A 17,520-nucleotide genomic window follows, 5' to 3' on the forward strand; every position below is an offset into this window, starting at 1 on the left:
CCCATTAATTTCAATGGGGCTTTAGTGAGACTAACCTGTCTTGGATTTGGGCCAGTGTGTTGAACTTTGTGACACTGAAATCAGTGGCAATTCCTCCAAGTTCTCTTTTTGAGAGAGTTATGACCATGGGTGTCAGGATGAAATGAGTAGATTATATACCTCTGGAGATACTGTTCTACTGCTAAAGCGCTATCTAGCTCTAAAGATGTTGTACTCCAATTGCTGATGTTTATACCGATGTTCTGTGTGATTATTGAAATGGAATTTGTGAAATGCTAACTAAAACGAATTTAAAAAGAATCTGTGGCAAAATATCCTAGAGATAATACTATACCTTATGATAATATACCACATGGTTTCAAACCAATTTCTTGCTCCTTACCACACTGGGCAAAGAACACTTGGGATATTCCTAACTGGATTTGAAACCTATTTAGATACACCGAGCATTGAACAAGATCTATGATATACAGTGGACGCTCGGGTTGCTGTCTCTGGTACCCTGGAAGATGCTTTCTGATATGCTGATACGTCAACGTAGTTCTATGAAGAATGAATTACCCTTTGCTCCTAAAAACCAGCGGAAAATCCCAAAGAAACAAAGGTTACTGAAAAATAATTCCAGAGGAATAGGTGGGTTAAGTCTGCTGCAGTTATGAAGACGGAATGTTAAAGCAACGGAAACTGACAAATTTATTGTGATATAGCCTTAAAGGTAAAGGGACCCCTGACCATTAGGTCCAGTCGTGGCAGACTCTGGGGTTGCGGCGCACATCTCGCTTTATTGGCAGAGGGAGCCAGTGTACAGCTTCCGGGTCATGTGGCCAGCATGACTAAGCCGCTTCGGGCGAACCAGAGCAGCGCACGGAAACGCCGTTTACCTTCCTGCCAGAGCAGTACCTATTTATCTACTTGCACTTTGACGTGCTTTTGGACTGCTAGGTTGGCAGGAGCAGGGACCGAGCAACGGGAGCTCACCCCGTCGCGGGGATTTGAACCACCAACCTTCTGATCAGCAAGTACTAGGCTCTGTGGTTTAACCCACGGCGCCACCCGCGTCCATATAGCCTTATGTCATAATAAATGTCTCAGTCTTCAAAAAAACTTTTTTTTGGGGGGGGGGTGTTTTTATTTTAAAAGTTAGCCACTTAGCCACTTCATGAATTGCATGCACTCCTTTGCATCAAGAACTGCAGAGAGCTGTATGGGTGGCATTGGACCATTTTGAACTGTATGTGAATACAAGCAGCAGAATCCTATGCAATTTCACTCAGAAGTAAGGAGCACAGTTTTCAGTGTGTGGCTTACTCCCAGAAAAGTGTGCACAGAATTACAGCATAAGAGAAATAAGCAGACAAGATAGTGGTGTCATAAATGCTCTTGTGCAGCACGACTGAGCATATTCACGTAGAATTAAACCCCACAGACCTCAACAGGACTGACTCCCTACCAGTGGCGTAGTGTGGGTTGTCAGCACCCGGGGCAAGGCAAGTAATTTTCGCCCCCTAACCCGTGGATTTGCGCCCCCTAAGCCGTGGATTTGCGCCCCCTAACCCCCAGATGTTGCGCCTGGTGCGGCCGGCCCCCCCTGCACCCCCCACGCTATGCCACTGCTCCCTACTAAGCTCGCATTTGATGGCAGCCATATCCACCTGAAATTTGTGGATTTACTTGCAAATTTGGTTAGTGTTAAGCTAGAAAGCAAGGAAGACATTTTACAAGTAAATCTATATTCAAGCAAGTGATGATTTTTATATTTGAACCACCCTAAGACCTGCAGGTACAGGATGGTATACAAATTTAATAAATAATAATATATATTTGAATTGGGAAATGCATCATGCAAACATAAATTATAAAAAACATTAATTACCTCTTACTTATTCCTGCTTAAATAAAAAAAAGTTCCTACGTTAACATGAACAATTTTTTTTTTACCTTTTTCATACAAAACTCCCTGGACCTGATCCAGACAACATTAAGCAACAGCGCAATCCATGTTTACTCAGAAGTAAGCCCCTCTGAGTTCTATGGGACTTGCTCCCAGTTAAGTGTGTGGGATACGCAGCTAGGTTAAGCTCCACTGATTTTAGTGAGACATGAAAGTATTTAACTTTGCCCTATATTTATGCACGTCTTTAATAATAAATGTATTTGTGTAGGACATGTTACAGAGGAATTTTTTTTAAAGGACCGTGATTAAGTTGCAGCATAAAAATAAGATAATTTTAATGCCCCCAAGCAAGAGACTGTGAATAATTTCTGTCTCACAGAGCAAATATAGAAGCCTTAGCTTTACCTTATACTTTTGAGATGACAGAACAGTATAAAGATTGCTACTGAACCCTGATTCAATTTCTTCACCTACTTAGTGGATTGTTGTATGTTTTATGTTGTGAGCCACCTTGGGATGTTACATGAAAGGTATTATACAAATACCTAAAGAGTCATTTCTTAAATAAAAGCTGCCACATTCCACTTTACCACATGACAAATGCCATGCAGATTTCCAGAGATCTTCTATGATATACACTGTGTATATATTATATGTGATGAAGTAGGTTCCAGGCCACAAAAGCATATACCATAATGAATTTGTTATTCTTTAAGGTGCCACAAGCTGTCAGGAAAATGGTTACAGTCAAACCTCGGTTCTCGAACGCCTCCGTTTTGGAACATTTCGGCTCCCGAATGCCGAAAACCCAGCTGTGGTTTTTGAACGGTTTTCGGAAGCCGAACATGCTACGTGGCTTCCGTTTTGAGTTTCTCTATTCTATTGAGGCTTCAGTTTTCGGTTGTCGAATGTTTCAGAAGTTGAACGGTCTTCCGGAATGGATTACGTTTGACAACCAAGGTTTGACTGTAGTACATGTGATCATAGCTTTCCTCAATAAATAAAGGCTCTTACCAAGTGGTTAACGTGTGTTGAATTATTACAGCTGTTAACGCGTTAGGCAAGAGAAATGCATGTAAACATAGAAATAATATTGCATGCTAAAACAGGTAACTCTCATTGCTATGGTGAAAATGACAATTTGACAACATTGAGGCTCAAAAAACGAGTTAGATGCTGTCCTAAATATGTATCGATGTAATTTCATGATCTGAATGTTTGAACCGATTCCTATTCATTCAGTGTTGATAATCCTGGGAATCGTTTTCTTAACCCCCCCCAAAAAAAAAAAACCCTTGGTGCAGCCAGGACTTTATTAGCCCAGAAGTAGAAGCAACAGTAACTACCAACAACTGTAGAGTGGAAGACGAAGAGGATGGAATATGCAGAGCTGGCGAAGCTGACTGGGAAAATCTGAAACCAGCGTGATCAAGCTTTCCAAAAAGACTGGGGTAAATTTATACAATATTTGAAAGACAACTGCAAACAGTTAAAAACACTAGCAGGACTGGCTTAAGAATACTTGAAATGATGATGGCTCTACCTCTTTACATATTCTTTTAAAAATGTGAAATGGTGTATTGTAAACAGGAAGAAACACAACTGTGATGGCAAAGTAAAGAATTACAGTGGTGTCCAAACTTTTTTTCAAAAAGGGAAGATTTGATGAAGTGAAGGGCCGTGAGGGCCGACCAAAGGGCCAACCACGGTTGTTGACCTTTTTTTTAGGAAATAAACTGCCATAGGGGGCAGATTAAACTGACCGCCAAGCCAGATTAGGCCCCCGAAAAGGACTTTGGACATGCCTGAATTAAGGTAACCATGAGATGGGGGGGGGGAGAGTTGACAAGCTCATACGAGCAAAAGTTAATTGTGAAAAATGAGGAAGTATTTATATACAGTGGTACCTCGGGTTAAATACTTAATTCATTCCGGAGGTCCGTTCTTAACCTGAAACTGTTCTTAACCTGAAGCACCACTTTAGCTAATGGGGCCTCCTGCTGCCACCGCGCTGCCGAAGCACGATTTCTGTTCTCATCCTGAAGCAAGGTTTTTAACCCGAGGTACTATTTCTGGGTTAGCGGAGTCTGTAACCTGAAGCTTATGTAACCCGAGGTACCACTGTATTATAAAATGGAAACTTCATAAAATATAAACAACAACAATGAAACCTTGGAGCATTCCTTAGTGGAGGATAAGATGTAAGCAAGTGTGGAATGGGGCTTCATTAGTATGCCTTACTCAGTATCCCATTAGTATCCCTTACCCATCAGGGAATGGGGTGAAAGCACCCCTGCCCCCACCAAGGGAGCAGAGGTGCTTTCACCCCAGCACCTCATGGCCCCAGGCTCGATGCATGTTTTTCCTCCCTCCACTTTTCAACATTGCAATGTAACACTATACAGTGGAACCTTGGTTCTCAAACAGCTTAGCTGACGAACAAATCGGCTCCCGGATGCCGAAAACCCGGAAGTAGGTATTCCGGTTTCCGAATGCTTTTCGGAAGCTGAACATCTGACACGGCTTCCACTTGCATGCAGGAAGCTCCTGCAGCCAATCAGAAGCTGCACCTTGGTTTTCGAACATTTCGGAAGTTGAACGGACTTCCAGAACAAATTACGTTCGAGAACCAAGGTACCACTGTATATCAAGAGGGTGAAGTGGCATTTGAACCAAGGGACGCGGGGGGCACTGTGGGTTAAACCACAGAGCCTAGGACTTGCCGATCAGAAGGTAGGCGGTTCGAATCCCCACGATGGGGTGAGCTCCCACTGCTCAGTCCCTGCTTCTGCCAACCTAGCAGTTTGAAAGCGTGTCAAAGTGCAAGTAGATAAATAGGTACCGCTCCGGCGGGAAGGTAAACGGTGTTTCCGTGTGCTGCTCTGGTTCGCCAGAAGCAGCTTCGTCCTGCTGGCCACATGACCTGGAAGCTGTATGCTGGCTCGGCCAATAAAGTGAGATGAGCGCCGCAACCCCACAGTCGGTCACGACTAGACGTAACGGTCAGGGGTCCCTTTACCTTTATATCATAATGTTTGGGTGGTGATACATTGTGGTGTTGAAAAGCTGATATCACCCAGCCCCACATCAGTGCCCTAGCTACCAGGGGTGGGGAAGCGGGAAGAGAGCTAGTCGTTTTTTGCCCAGGTGAAGCCTCCAGAGGGCCGCCGTTGAGGCCCCCATTCTGTGTTTGTGTGTATGCAAATGCGCAAGGCAGGTACCACACTGGGTCTTTGACCTGGGGAGGGGGGGGATGAAGCCTAGTTTCACCCTGAAATTGCATGTGACACTACAACTCTATGTACATATCAAAGCTACATAGGTGTTTGGTAGTGTAGATGTACCGGTATTTATTTGTCTATGTGTGATGAAAGTATTTATTTTGGAGGTAACAGTGTTTCCCGTTGGAAGTCAGCAAATTTCACTGACACAAACATTTTGTTCAAAACTCATTGCTGTTACTCGGGTACCTTCTGCAAGCAACTCGGCTTTGCCTGCTAAAAGGCTTCTACAACTTAAGTAGTGCAAAAGTGAGCTGTACGTTCAATACCAGTCGCCACCACAAATATTGAATGAAGGTAATATACATAATTCCTGGAGTGCACGTCGCTCAGATTTTGTGGCATGCACATTTTGAAGATCCATGTCCCAAATTTGGAAATCGTTGGGATTCAACTTCAAAAAAAATCGAAATTCAAGATTTTGGAAGGTCTTGTGGGAGCCCATAATGCAAGCATCAGAGAACTAGACTTACTTTTGCCAAATTTAATGTATCCCTATAAAAATGTTTATGTGGAGGGAACGTAAAGGTAAGACCCGCCCCACAAAATCAATCACATAATGTAGCACATGCTCACCATTTGAATGTCCATCAACTTTGCCCCCCCACAATATTTTAGGGGGGGGCAAAGGGACCTCGGCCCCTAAGGGCTGTCTCCTATGCATGAGGGTCATGTATTCCACCCCTCCTGCAATGCAGGAATCTTTTGTCCAATGTGTGCCTCAAACACACAACTCTGAGCTTAAGAGTCTTGTGCTCTAACCCCTTTAGAAATATAGGGAGCTGCCTTGTACCGAATAAGACCATTGGCCTACCCAATCTCATTGTCCTACCTACCCTCGACCCTAGCTCAGTCGGTAGAGTCTGAGATTCTTAATCTAAGGGGCATGGGTTTGAGCCCCACCAGTGGCGGATTTATGTACAGTGGTACCTCGGGTTAAGTACTTAATTCGTTCCGGAGGTCTGTTCTTAACCTGAAACTGTTCTTAACCTGAAGCACCACTTTAGCTAATGGGGCCTCCTGCTGCTGCTGCACAATTTCTGTTCTCATCCTGAAGCAAAGTTCTTAACCCGAGGTACTATTTGTGGGTTAGCGGAGTCTGTAACCTGAAGCGTATGTAGCCCAAGGTACCACTGTATAAGCTAAGCAAGCTATAGCTTTAGGGCCCCACTCTCTTGGGGGCCCCCAAAAAAATTAAAGGAAAAAACACACCTGGATGCACATTTCCAAAATATAAGATAAAAGACAAATAAAATAAAGCCTACATACAGCAAAAGTGTTTTCTGTTGTGTAGGCTCCTATGATGTAAGTCATGGGCCCCATCTGCTAGCCTGCTCCCTAAAATATCTCAGGTTTGCTCATTTCATAGGGTGGACGCGGGTGGCGCTGTGGGTAAAACCACAGAGCCTAGGACTTCCCGATCAGAAGGTCGGCGTTTTGAATCTCCGCAATGGGGTGAGCGCCCATTGCTTGAACCCTGCTCCTGCCAACCTAGCAGTTCGAAAGCACGTCAAAGTACAAGTAGATAAATAGGTACCGCTCCATTGGGAAGGTAAACAGTGTTTCCATACGCTGCTCTGGTTCGCCAGAAGTCCTGATAGCCACATGACTTGGAAGCTGTACGCCGGTTCCCTTGGCCAGTAAAGTGAGATGAGCGCCACAACCCCAGAGTCATCTGCAACTGGACCTAATGGTCAAGGGTCCCTTTATCTTTTATATATAGGCTGCCTACATTCTGCATGGACTGGTTGACGGCAAATGGCTTGAGATACCTATTAGGTCCATAAATTACCATATAGCACACATTCAGCACAAAAAACAGCAACAATTTGTTGTTGACAAAGGACAGCTGGACATATAAAGGGCCCCATTACCTTTGGTAGCTTAGGGCCTCATGAAACCTAAATCCGGCCCTGAGCCCCACACTGAGCAAAGGTTTCCTGCATTGCAGGGTTTTGGGCTAGAATAGATGATCCTTGTGGTCCCTTCCAACTCTACAGTTCTCTGATTCGATGACCCTGAGATGAAGAATCTCATTCTCCACCAGCTGAGCTATCTGCACTGGAGATGCCAGGGACTGACCCTGGACTCTTCTGCCTGCAGGGAGCCAAGGAGCCAAGGTCTCTTCGCCGCCCCTAAAACATTTGAGGGCTCCCTTCTTCCCCCAAGTTGATGGGCACCGGCAGTGCTATTTTTCTAGAAAAATAGGTGCCACACTTTTTCTAACAACAAAATACGAGGTGCCAGTACTGGGTACCATTGAGTACCCCCTGGACGGAAAAGCACCAGGTATCGCCATTCAAAGAGTGGTCAAGAATGCTGGTGGGGCTTACTTGCCCCCCCATATTTTATTCAAGTTGGCACCTCTGGGCCCCCCAGTGAAATCTTTGATGGGGCCAAAAAATGTATATTAAATAAATTATGGGCATTGCCATTCAAATGGTGTGGTGTGCCGGACATGTGATCGATTACGCAGGACGGGGCTTGTTGTTGTTTAGTCATTTAGTCGTGTCCGGCTCTTCGTGGCCCCCTGGACCAGAGCACACCAGGCACTCCTGTCTTCCACTGCCTCCCGTAGTTTGGTCAACCTCATGCTGGTAGCTTCGAGAACACTGTCCAACCATCTCGCCCTCTGTCGTCCCCTTCTGATTGTGCCCTCAATCTTTCCCAAAGGACGGGGCTTACCTGCCCCCTAACATTACATTCAAGTCGCCCTCCCTGCTGGAGGGCACCACGTTGGCACCCACCCTGCGCGTTCCGACGTTACGCCCGCCACTCACCGCCGCTTGCTGGAAGGCGCCCTTGGTGTAGGTGCCGCCCCCTCGGTAGCCGATGGCCGGGATCTCCCTGCCAAGCAAGGCGCACTTGTGCTGCTGCCGAGCCCGCGCCGTCGCGGGCGAGATGTAGTCGACTCTCGGCACCACGTTGTTCTTGGACGAGAAGGTGACGAGGGCGACGCGCGTGGCCGTGGGCACCACGGGGAAGTCGGACAGCAACTTCTTGACGAAGCGCAGCTCGCTGCGGAAGTTGGCTTGGCCCACGCTCGACGACTCGTCCACGAGGAAGACCAGCTCCAGGCGCCCGCTCCTCTCCCTCAGGCGCCGCACTTGTCGCTTGAAAGCCCGGCCCAGCTTCTCCACTTTGCCCTCCGTCGTCGCCGGCGAGGGCAACACCGAGCGCGCAGCCAGGGAGCTCAAGTCGACGGGGCGGGAGAGGCTGAGCGGCTGCGGCGGCGCCCAGCCCCACACCAGCGACGCGCCGCCCCACAAGTACACTGCCAGCAGGGGCCACATCCCCCCGGGTCCAACTCGGATCGCCTCCCCCCAGCTGCGCGCGCCGGACGCCCCCTCGAGCTTCTCCCCTCTCGCGCGCGAAGCCCTTTCTTTTTGGAGAGCGCACGTGGAGAGATAGCGAGCTCTGGGGGCGCTCGGCTGCGGCGTCTAGCCTCTGACTGCGAGGAAGAAGGAAAGCGCTGCCGTCCCTCAAGCCCTTCCCCGACGTGTTTCTGAAAAGGAGGAAGAAGGGGGCACCGGCGAGAAAGAGAGAGGAAGCTCCGTCCTCCTCCTGCTCCTCCCCTTCGCTCAAGTCGCGGCTGACTCCGGATTCCTTGTCACCCGAGCGCCGTCGGTGTCTGCCAGGCTGTCAACATTCCCGGCGGCGCAAACACATCGGCACCGAGGCTTAAGCTCTGATTGATCCCATATGTCTGGCAGGCAGCGCCGGACGGAGGGGAGGGAGAGAGGGGCGGCGAGAGGATGCCGGGCTCGAGGGATGCATCCAGATACCACGAGTGCCACGGTAATTGGAAACACTTTGTAGCAGCAGGCGCAGCGGGAGACCCGGGAGGGGGGGTGGCCGGTTGGGGGGGGGAGTGTGTGCTTGGCTGAAGGGGGGGGACGCCACCTCCCGCTTCCAGGAAGCCTCCTATCTCGCCCAGTGTTTTCCCAGGTCCCTTATTTCAAAGGAAGGCAAGTCCCAGAACATTGGATTGTAGAGTTGGAACGGTCTAGTCCAATTCCCCCCTGCAAGGCAGGAATCTGGGCTAAAGCATCCAGGCAGTGGCGTAGCGTGGGGGTGCAGGGGGGGCCGGCTGCACCGGGCGCAACATCTGGGGGTTAGGGTTAGGGGGCGCAAATCCACGGGTTAGGGGGCGCAAATTACTTGCCTTGCTCCGGGTGCTGACAACCCACGCTACGCCACTGCATCCAGGACAGATGGCCAGCCAACGTCTCCTCGAAAACCTCCAAGGAATCGTCAAATCATAGAGTTGGAAGGGACCCCTGATGCTCATTTAGTCCAACCCCAAACAAGGCAGGAATCTCAGCTACAGCATCCAGGTCAGATGGCCATCCAATCTCTGCTTAAAACCCTCCAAGGAAGGAGAGTTCACAGCCTCCCGAGGGAGTCCGTTCCACTGTCAAACAGCCCTTACTGTCAGAAAATTCTTCCTGGTGTTTAGTCAGAATCTCCTCTCTTGTAACTTGAAGCCATGGGTTTGAGTCCTACCCTCCACAGCAGGAGAAAACAAGCTTGCTCCCTCTTCTGTGTGATATTTGAAGATGGTTCTCCTATCTCCTCTGAGTCTTCTCTTTTCCAGACTAAACATACTCAGCTCCTTCGACTGTTCCTCATAAGGCCCTCGATCATCTTGGTTGCCCTCATCTGCACACTTTCCAGCTTGTGAACATCCTTCTTCAATTGTGGTGCCCATATAAATGGACACAGTATTCCAGGTGTGGTCTGACCAAGGCAGAATAGAGTGGGACTATTACTTTCCTTAAGGAACGCGGGTGGCGCTGTGGGTTAAACCATAGAGCCTAGGACTTTCTGATCAGAAGGTCGGTGGTTCGAATCCCCGCGATGGGGTGAGCTCCCTTTGCTCGGTCCCTGCTCCTGCCAACCTAGCAGTTCAAAAGCACATCAAAGGGCAAGGAGATAAATAGGTACCGCTCCAGCGGGAAGGTAAACAGCGTTTCCGTGCGCTGCTCTGGTTCGCCCGAAGCGGCTTAGTCATGCTGGCCACATGACCCGGAAGCTGTACTCCGGCTCCCTTGGCCAGTAAAGCGAGATGAAATAGTACCTCGGGTAAAGAACTTTGTTTCAGGATGAGAACAGAAATCGCATGGCGGCAGCAGGAGGCCCCATTAGCTAAAGTGGTGCTTCAGGTTAAGAACAGTTTCAGAGTAAGAATGGACCTCCAGAACGAATTATGTTCTTAACCCAAGGTACCACTGTACCTTCAGCTGTTTTCTAAAAGGCAGATACAGTCAAACCTTGGTTGTCGAACATACTCCGTTCCAGAAGCCCATTCGGCTTCCGAAATGTTCGACAACTGAGGCATGGCTTCTGATTGGCTGCAGGAGCTTCCTGCACTCAAGCGGAAGTCGCGTCGGACACTCAGCTTCCGAAAAACTTTTAAAAACCGGAACACTTATTTCCGGGTTTGTGGCGTTTGGAAGATGAAACATTCCAAAATAGAAGCATTTGGAAACCAAGGTTTGACTGTAGTTGTTTATTTCCTTGACACCTGATGGGAGGGTGTTCCACAGGGTGGGTGCCACTATCAAGAAGACCCTCTGTCTGGTTCCCTGTTCCCTGAAGCTACCTTCACTTCTTGCAGTGAGGGAACCACCAAAAGGCCCTTGGAGCTGGGCTTCAGTGTCCAGGCTGGACGACGGGGGTGGAGATACTACTTGACTGATTTCTCAGTGATAACTTGTTTATCCAACTTCCTTAACCTACTGCCCTCCAGATGTTTTGGTCTGTAAGTCTCAGCCCAAAGGCTAAGGCTGGTATATGCAGTGAGGGAAAGAATTTGATTGGAAGGAAAGCTTGGCCTAAACGTAGCCTCTTTCTTTAGTCTCAAACATATGATAGAATGGCAAAATTGACTGGACCAGATTGTAAGTAGCTTTGGGTCTAGATAATTTCTGTATAAAATATTTCTTTTCTTTTAAAGGCGTGTTTGTTGATATGTCTCCATCGTTTTACACATTCTAAACCAGTAAAACGTTTAATCTTACCTAAAAGTATATGCAGGGATATGCAGTATATGTGCTAAAAGAAAAATAAAAAGGGGGGGGGGAGGTAAAGGACCCCTGGATGATTAAGTCCAGTCAAAGGTGACTATGGGGTTGCAGCACTCATTTCAGTTTCAGGCCAAGGAAGCCGGCGTTTGTCTGCAGACAGGTTTTCCAGGTCATGTGGCCAGCATGACTAAATCGCTTCTGGAGCAACGGAACACCGTGACGAGAACCAGAGTGCATGGAAATGCTGTTTACCTTCCCACTGCAATGGTACCTATTTATCTACTTGCACTGGTGTGCTTTCGAACTGCTAGGTTGGCAGGAGCTTGGACAGCAATGATAGCTCACCCAACTGCGGGGATTTGAACCACCGACCTTCTGATCAGCAAGCCCAAGAGGCTCAGTGGTTTAGACCACAGTGCCACCCACATCCCATACCTGGGCACTCATAGGCAGCAGTGAACATCACACCAAAATGCACATGTCTGTTGCCAGAGTACTTACTGATCAAGCCTCTGGACTTTTTTTCTGCTTAATGAATTAAGAAAACCTGTGCAAGCACTATGAAGATGGCATGAGGCATACACACAGAGAGAAATTAATGTTTTCTTCTACAGACAATGGCTGCTGTACAATATAGCCTCCAGGTCTCTGAAAAGCTATCATCTGTATTCAGCCTTAAGATGCTTTTCTACAACTGCATTTCTGCAGAGGTTGTTCAGGAGTTCCCAGTTGACTAGGCCATTTTATTAGCCAGATGAAATACATGTTGCCCTACGACATTATTAAACATTTTCGCTCATTATAACTACATGTTCTGAAACCGCTTACTGTCAGGACGTGACAGTTCTAGTGCTGAGAACCGCTAACTGTGAAAATGCGGCAGTTTATTTTAATCTCAGCAACCTCCGCACATGTGCAAAGCTGAAAAATCTAGGAGACAATTATACATTAATCCTCCTCATACAGAGATTAATGAAAATTCACATTTTGCCGAGTGACGGGATTCTCGCCCCGCTGATCCTACTGTCATCGCACATCCAGTTCTTCCCTTTTCAGCCCAATAGGACTCTGTGTGTCAAAAGGTTGATGGCTCAGTGGGCCATAAGACAAAATATAATTTATATGTATATGCATGATTAGTTAGGGCAAAGGCAATTTATCCTTTAAAAATAGATTCAATTGCAAAACAGAACGCATGATTCCGGAGGATTAAGGAAGGAGGAATTCCGCTAAGATTGTCAACTTCAGTGTCACAAAGGCATGGCTTGGAAACAAAGAAAACGCCAAGGCAGTTAAAAGAGATGAGGGAGAAATGTTGCTTTTTTAAGGGAGGAATTTGTGTGCCTGGCTTTCTTCTTGACGGTGTTTGAAAATGTGCCGATAGCCCTGTTGATCACTAGTTCAAACAACACTCCGGTGACTTACATTAGTTCAGCATGGGTGGTATACCCAAAGATGCAGATCTTTGTGTTTGTAAATCTACCCTGTTCACATTGAAAGTGGGGAATGAGTGATGAGGGAATGAGCCCTTAACTTTCCCATGACTTACTTTATTGCTCACTGTCCAATGATGTCACTTTTCCTGTAGCTGCGTTGCAATACCAGAAGTTAGCAAGGAGGTAAGTTGTCGGTGGAAGGAGGCGCTGTGGTCTAAATCACTGAGCCTCTTGGGCTTGCTGATCAGAAGGTCAGCGGGTCAAATCCGTGCAACGGGGTGAGTTCCCATTGCTCTGTCCCAGCTCCTGCCAACCTAGCAGTTTGAAAGCACACCAGCACACGCGATCTGGGAATGGCGGATTCCCTCCGAGCTCCGGAGGGAATCGGCTCAGCGGGGGACGGGTCTTTGCCGTGCCGGCGACACGGGGACCCTTAAAACCGCAGGCGCGGAAGCCTGCGGACTGAAGACTCGGTGGGTGCCTTAAGCGCCCCCCCCTGATTCGCAAAGAGCCTTTTTAAAGGCTGCGGAGGGGATACGGGGGGTGGTGTGGCACTGAGAGTCCATCGCTACCCCCGCTGAGCGAAGCCGCGAGCCATGACCGGAGAGCGCTGACTTCCTTCCTTGAAATTCGGCCGAAAAGAACAACCCGTGAGTAAATTGGAATCGGACTTTAAGATTTTCCTATTTGAATTTGAGACGATCGGGGGGTGTGCTAAAAGGAAGTCCGCACCCCCCCCTTGCAGACGAACTAAAGCAACGACGTACGAACTAAGCTGGAGAGTTTACCCTGCAAAGGGTGAGTTTAAAAGGACTGTAACTCCCAAGATTGGGCAAAAAAAAAAAGTAATTTTGTGCAGGAGAGTGAAGTTTTGGAGGTTTCTTCTTTTTGCTGTAAACAACCCTCCCCCCCGGGCCCGGGAGCATCCTATTTGGAAGCCTGTAAGCACAGAATTTGACAGCTGTCAAAGCTGTCAAATAGACAGTCTACAGGAAAAAATTGCTACATAAGACCCCTCTGGAATAAAAGGTGTTACAATTGAACTTAAATTGTTGGAAACAAAGTAATAAAAATAAGAAAGAGGATTGTTGGAGAAAACAACGTTAAGTAATCAGATTCCCTCTAGGGGGAACTCTGTGGAATTACAATGGCTGTGGATGGAAAGATACTGGAGCAAATCGAAAGGATGTTTCAACTGGTGGGAACCTTACAAGAGCATATTTCGGAAATGAGTAAACATATGATGACCTTGACTACTGAAACAAGTAGTCCTGCTGATTGTAAGGAGGATTGGAAGGAGAAAGAACCCACAGCTGAACTTGAAATGATAATCAAAGAAAAGGAGACAAAACAAGAGAAAGAGAAAGTAAAGTTAAATGTTGACCAGAATCTGACATCTGTGGAATACAAGCAAGGAGACTATTGGATTGAATCTACTACAAACTTACGAAAGATGCAAAAGATGAAAGTGGAGGCCCTGGAAGCTTATGGAATGCAAGAATTTAAAATAAAGAAATATAATTGGGGCCTCCACATTGACTTTGACTCTGACTATGATTTGAAAGATCCATGCCTTGTGGAAATTCTTCAGCAGTTCTACTTAAGAGACTATGGATGGATTGTGATAGACCTCTTTCGAGATTTGATGACTGACACAAAGGATTACCAACAAGACCGGCGGAGAGGGACTGTGATAGACTTGAGAGCCTCGGACGTGTGGGACCCAGGCTAAGAACTGACATTGTGGACTTGTATCAGGAAGGGACGCAAACCGGGGATGGGAGGGAGGGAAAGATGTAATTTTAACAACACTCAGGACAATGGAAATTAATCAATAGGACCGATATTAAAGACAAAATGGGAAATCGAGGGAAGGGAACTGAGGTCCAACTTAGAACAACTGTTTTTATTTTTAAAAGGGCTATTATTGAGAAGGTTAGGAGGTTGAGAAACGACAATTTGCTGAGATAACTTTGGGAATAGGGATGCAAGGGAGGGGGTGGGGGGAAGTCAGAGACCAGGGTTATGAAAATAAGTGTTTTTTCTGAAACTTTATATTCTTTTTGTTTTTGTGTCTTTTTTGTCTGTTTGTTTTTCTGTTTGTTTGTCTATAAAAAATATGAAAACCCAATAAAAATTTAAAAAAAAAATAAAAATGAAAGCACACCAGCACAAGTAGATAAATAGGTATCACTGCAGTGGGAAGGTAAGCGGCGTTTCTGTGCACTCTGTTTTCTGCCACGGTGTCCTGTTGCACCACAAGCAGTTTCGTCATGCTGGCCACATGACCCAGAAAGCTGTCTGAGGACAAACGCCGGCACCTTCAGCCTGAAAGCAGAGATGAGTGCCACAACCCCATAGTTGCCTTTGACTGCACTTAACCATCCAGGGATCCTTTACCTTTACCTCTGTATCCTTCATCCATGTGCCCACTTTGCTCTTTAAGTATAACTTGCTTCAGTTATTCATGTGCTAATAAGATCCAGACTAAGCTACTACAGTGCACTGCATGTTCAACTAGTACAAAATGTTTGCCATCTAAATGTTGGTGGGAGACAGGAGGTCTGAATATGTAATGTCGATATTGTAGCAATTGCACTGGTTACTGGTGTGGCGATCACACAGGGTCCCCGGACGTTTCACCGTCTATTGATCCCTGTGCCACCACTTTATTTCTCGCTGCCACCACCCAGGCCCTGCCTGGTACAATAGTGAGTCCAGACAGGTTTAAATTGGAACATAAACTTCTGTTTATTCATTGCAGTTTAACAAGTGTGTGGTTTCATAAACGGTATCGGTCAATTACAATCATGGGGTGCCTATTCAGACCTATAACTTCCACTACTTGCTTTCTCTCACTAAACCACCTCTCAGATATTTACTTGTCTTCCTAGCTCCTAACTGTTCCTGACTCAGCTTATTTCGCTACACTAACTCAACCTACTCACAGACTCTATCCCAATTCACTCCCACTCCAACCAACCACCCAACTCCCAATGAACTCCTCCCTTTGCCCCTCCCAGAGCTGGTTTTATAGTCCCTCTGACTCCACCCCCCTGGGTTCTGATTGGGTAACTTGTTTAACTATTTCACCTCCAGCACTCTCATATGTTAACGTCACAACTGGCGTATTTTTTTTGCACTCAACTTAAAGAGCTGCTGCCCCCCCCCCACTTCAGGAACCGGTTACTGGAAGGACCTACATCAAGTTGCCCTTGTATTGAAATCTACTGCAGAGACCACCCTTGAATGCCCACAAATAATATCAATTAGGTTGGCACTCAGTAGAGAGGGCCTTTTCGGTGGTGGCTCCACATCTTTAGAACGCTACACATTGAGATATGGTCTTTCCTTTCAATTCAAGTTTTTAAGTGGACTATAAAAGCTCAACTATTCTACCTTGCTTTTTCTTGATGGTGTTAGGATGCTTCAGCTGAAATTATTATATATATTTTTTATAGCTGGGCATAATGATACGGTTTTATCTAATGACAATTTGTTTTGTCGAAAATGACTTGATTTTATCTTACATGTTTTAATGATATTTTCTATATTACAATAAGGCTTGTGAGGGTAATTACTGTGAAAGGCAACCCAAAATACTTTTAATATATAAAAACCCCTGGTTTCTTAGTGATTGGCTCAGAATCAGATTTAAACCCACAGATCTACCCCCATCATTTGCAATTTGACTTCAGCAATAGTGTCATTGGCAAACTTTGCCAACGTCATTCAGGCACAACGATTTAGTTACACACGTTTAGGCACTCAACTGTTTAATATCAGATTTTTGTACAGCAGTATACTTTGGCTCTATGCATTGTGGGAAAAAAGCCAAACTAGAAGTTGGGAGAGGATAATGATATGAAAAAAGAATGACCTTTAACCCACTGGACGTACATCTAAATAACAGATCTTGAATACTTTATTTTCTAAATTCTTCCAATTGCACTGAATTCTCTCCCCCCAACCCCCCCTCCAATCATGCTTTGCATTAAATTCCAGATTCCCTTCTATATCTTGGGTGCAATAAATCAGTATGGTGACACTAGAAAAATCCTCAGTCCAGAAAGTAATCTTAAAAGCTAAGTTCCAGAGCTCACTTAAAGGTAAAGGACCCCTGGCAGTTAATTCCAGTCACAGACGACTTGGGTTGCGGCATTCATCTTGCTTTACAGGCCGAAGGAACCGGCGTTTGTCCGCAGACAGCTTTCCAAGTCATGTGGCCAGCATAACTAAGCCACTTCTGGCAAAACCAGAGCAGCACACGGAAATGCTGTTTACCTTCCCGCTGGAGTGGTACCTATTTATCTACTTGCACTTTTTGGTGTGCTTTTGAACTGCTAGGTTGGCAGGAGCTGGGACCGAGCAATGGGAGCTTACCCCGTCGCGGGGATTTGAACCGCCTACCTTCTGATCGACAAGCCCAAGAGGCTCAGTGGTTTTAGACCGCAGCGCCACCTGCGTCCCAGAGCTCACTTACATAGAGGCAAATTTCACTAGAAGCCATGGGACCTACTTCCAATCAGAAACAGTTAGGCATACTGTGTTACTCTATATTTGGAGACTGGCATGTCTAAGCCAGAGTGGTGTAGTAGTTAGCGTGGTAGACTAAGTCCTGGGAGACTACTGGCTGAAATCCCCACTCAGCCCTTAAGCTCACTGGGTGACCTTGGGCCAGCCAATATCTTTCAGACTATTCTACCTTATTATAAGGTTGTTTTTGAAAAGAGAAAATGGGGTGTCAGGGACTTAAGGCATGAAGAACGTGAGCTCCTTGGGAGAAAAGGTGGGATATTAGGGTTGCCATACATCTGGAATTTCTGGGACATAGCCAGGATTTGCCCGCCAAAAACCCGGGCATGTGGCAAGCCATATAA

General features: G+C 46.6%; 1 protein-coding gene across 1 annotated transcript in view; it reads right to left on the reverse strand.

The window, feature by feature from the left end:
* SVEP1 (sushi, von Willebrand factor type A, EGF and pentraxin domain containing 1) overlaps positions 1 to 8,817 on the reverse strand; it is a 129,436-nt gene extending 120,619 nt beyond the window's left edge. Inside the window, exon 1 of the mRNA XM_082204456.1 lies at positions 7,956 to 8,817. Within this exon, the coding sequence (XP_082060582.1) occupies positions 7,956 to 8,468 (513 nt within the window). The 5' untranslated portion in view covers positions 8,469 to 8,817. The remainder of the gene's footprint in view (positions 1 to 7,955) is intronic.
* Positions 8,818 to 17,520: the final 8,703 nt, after the last annotated feature.

This window comes from Podarcis vaucheri (genome assembly GCF_965113315.1).
Source record: "Podarcis vaucheri genome assembly, chromosome: 17".
Taxonomy (NCBI): Eukaryota; Metazoa; Chordata; class Lepidosauria; order Squamata; family Lacertidae; genus Podarcis; species Podarcis vaucheri.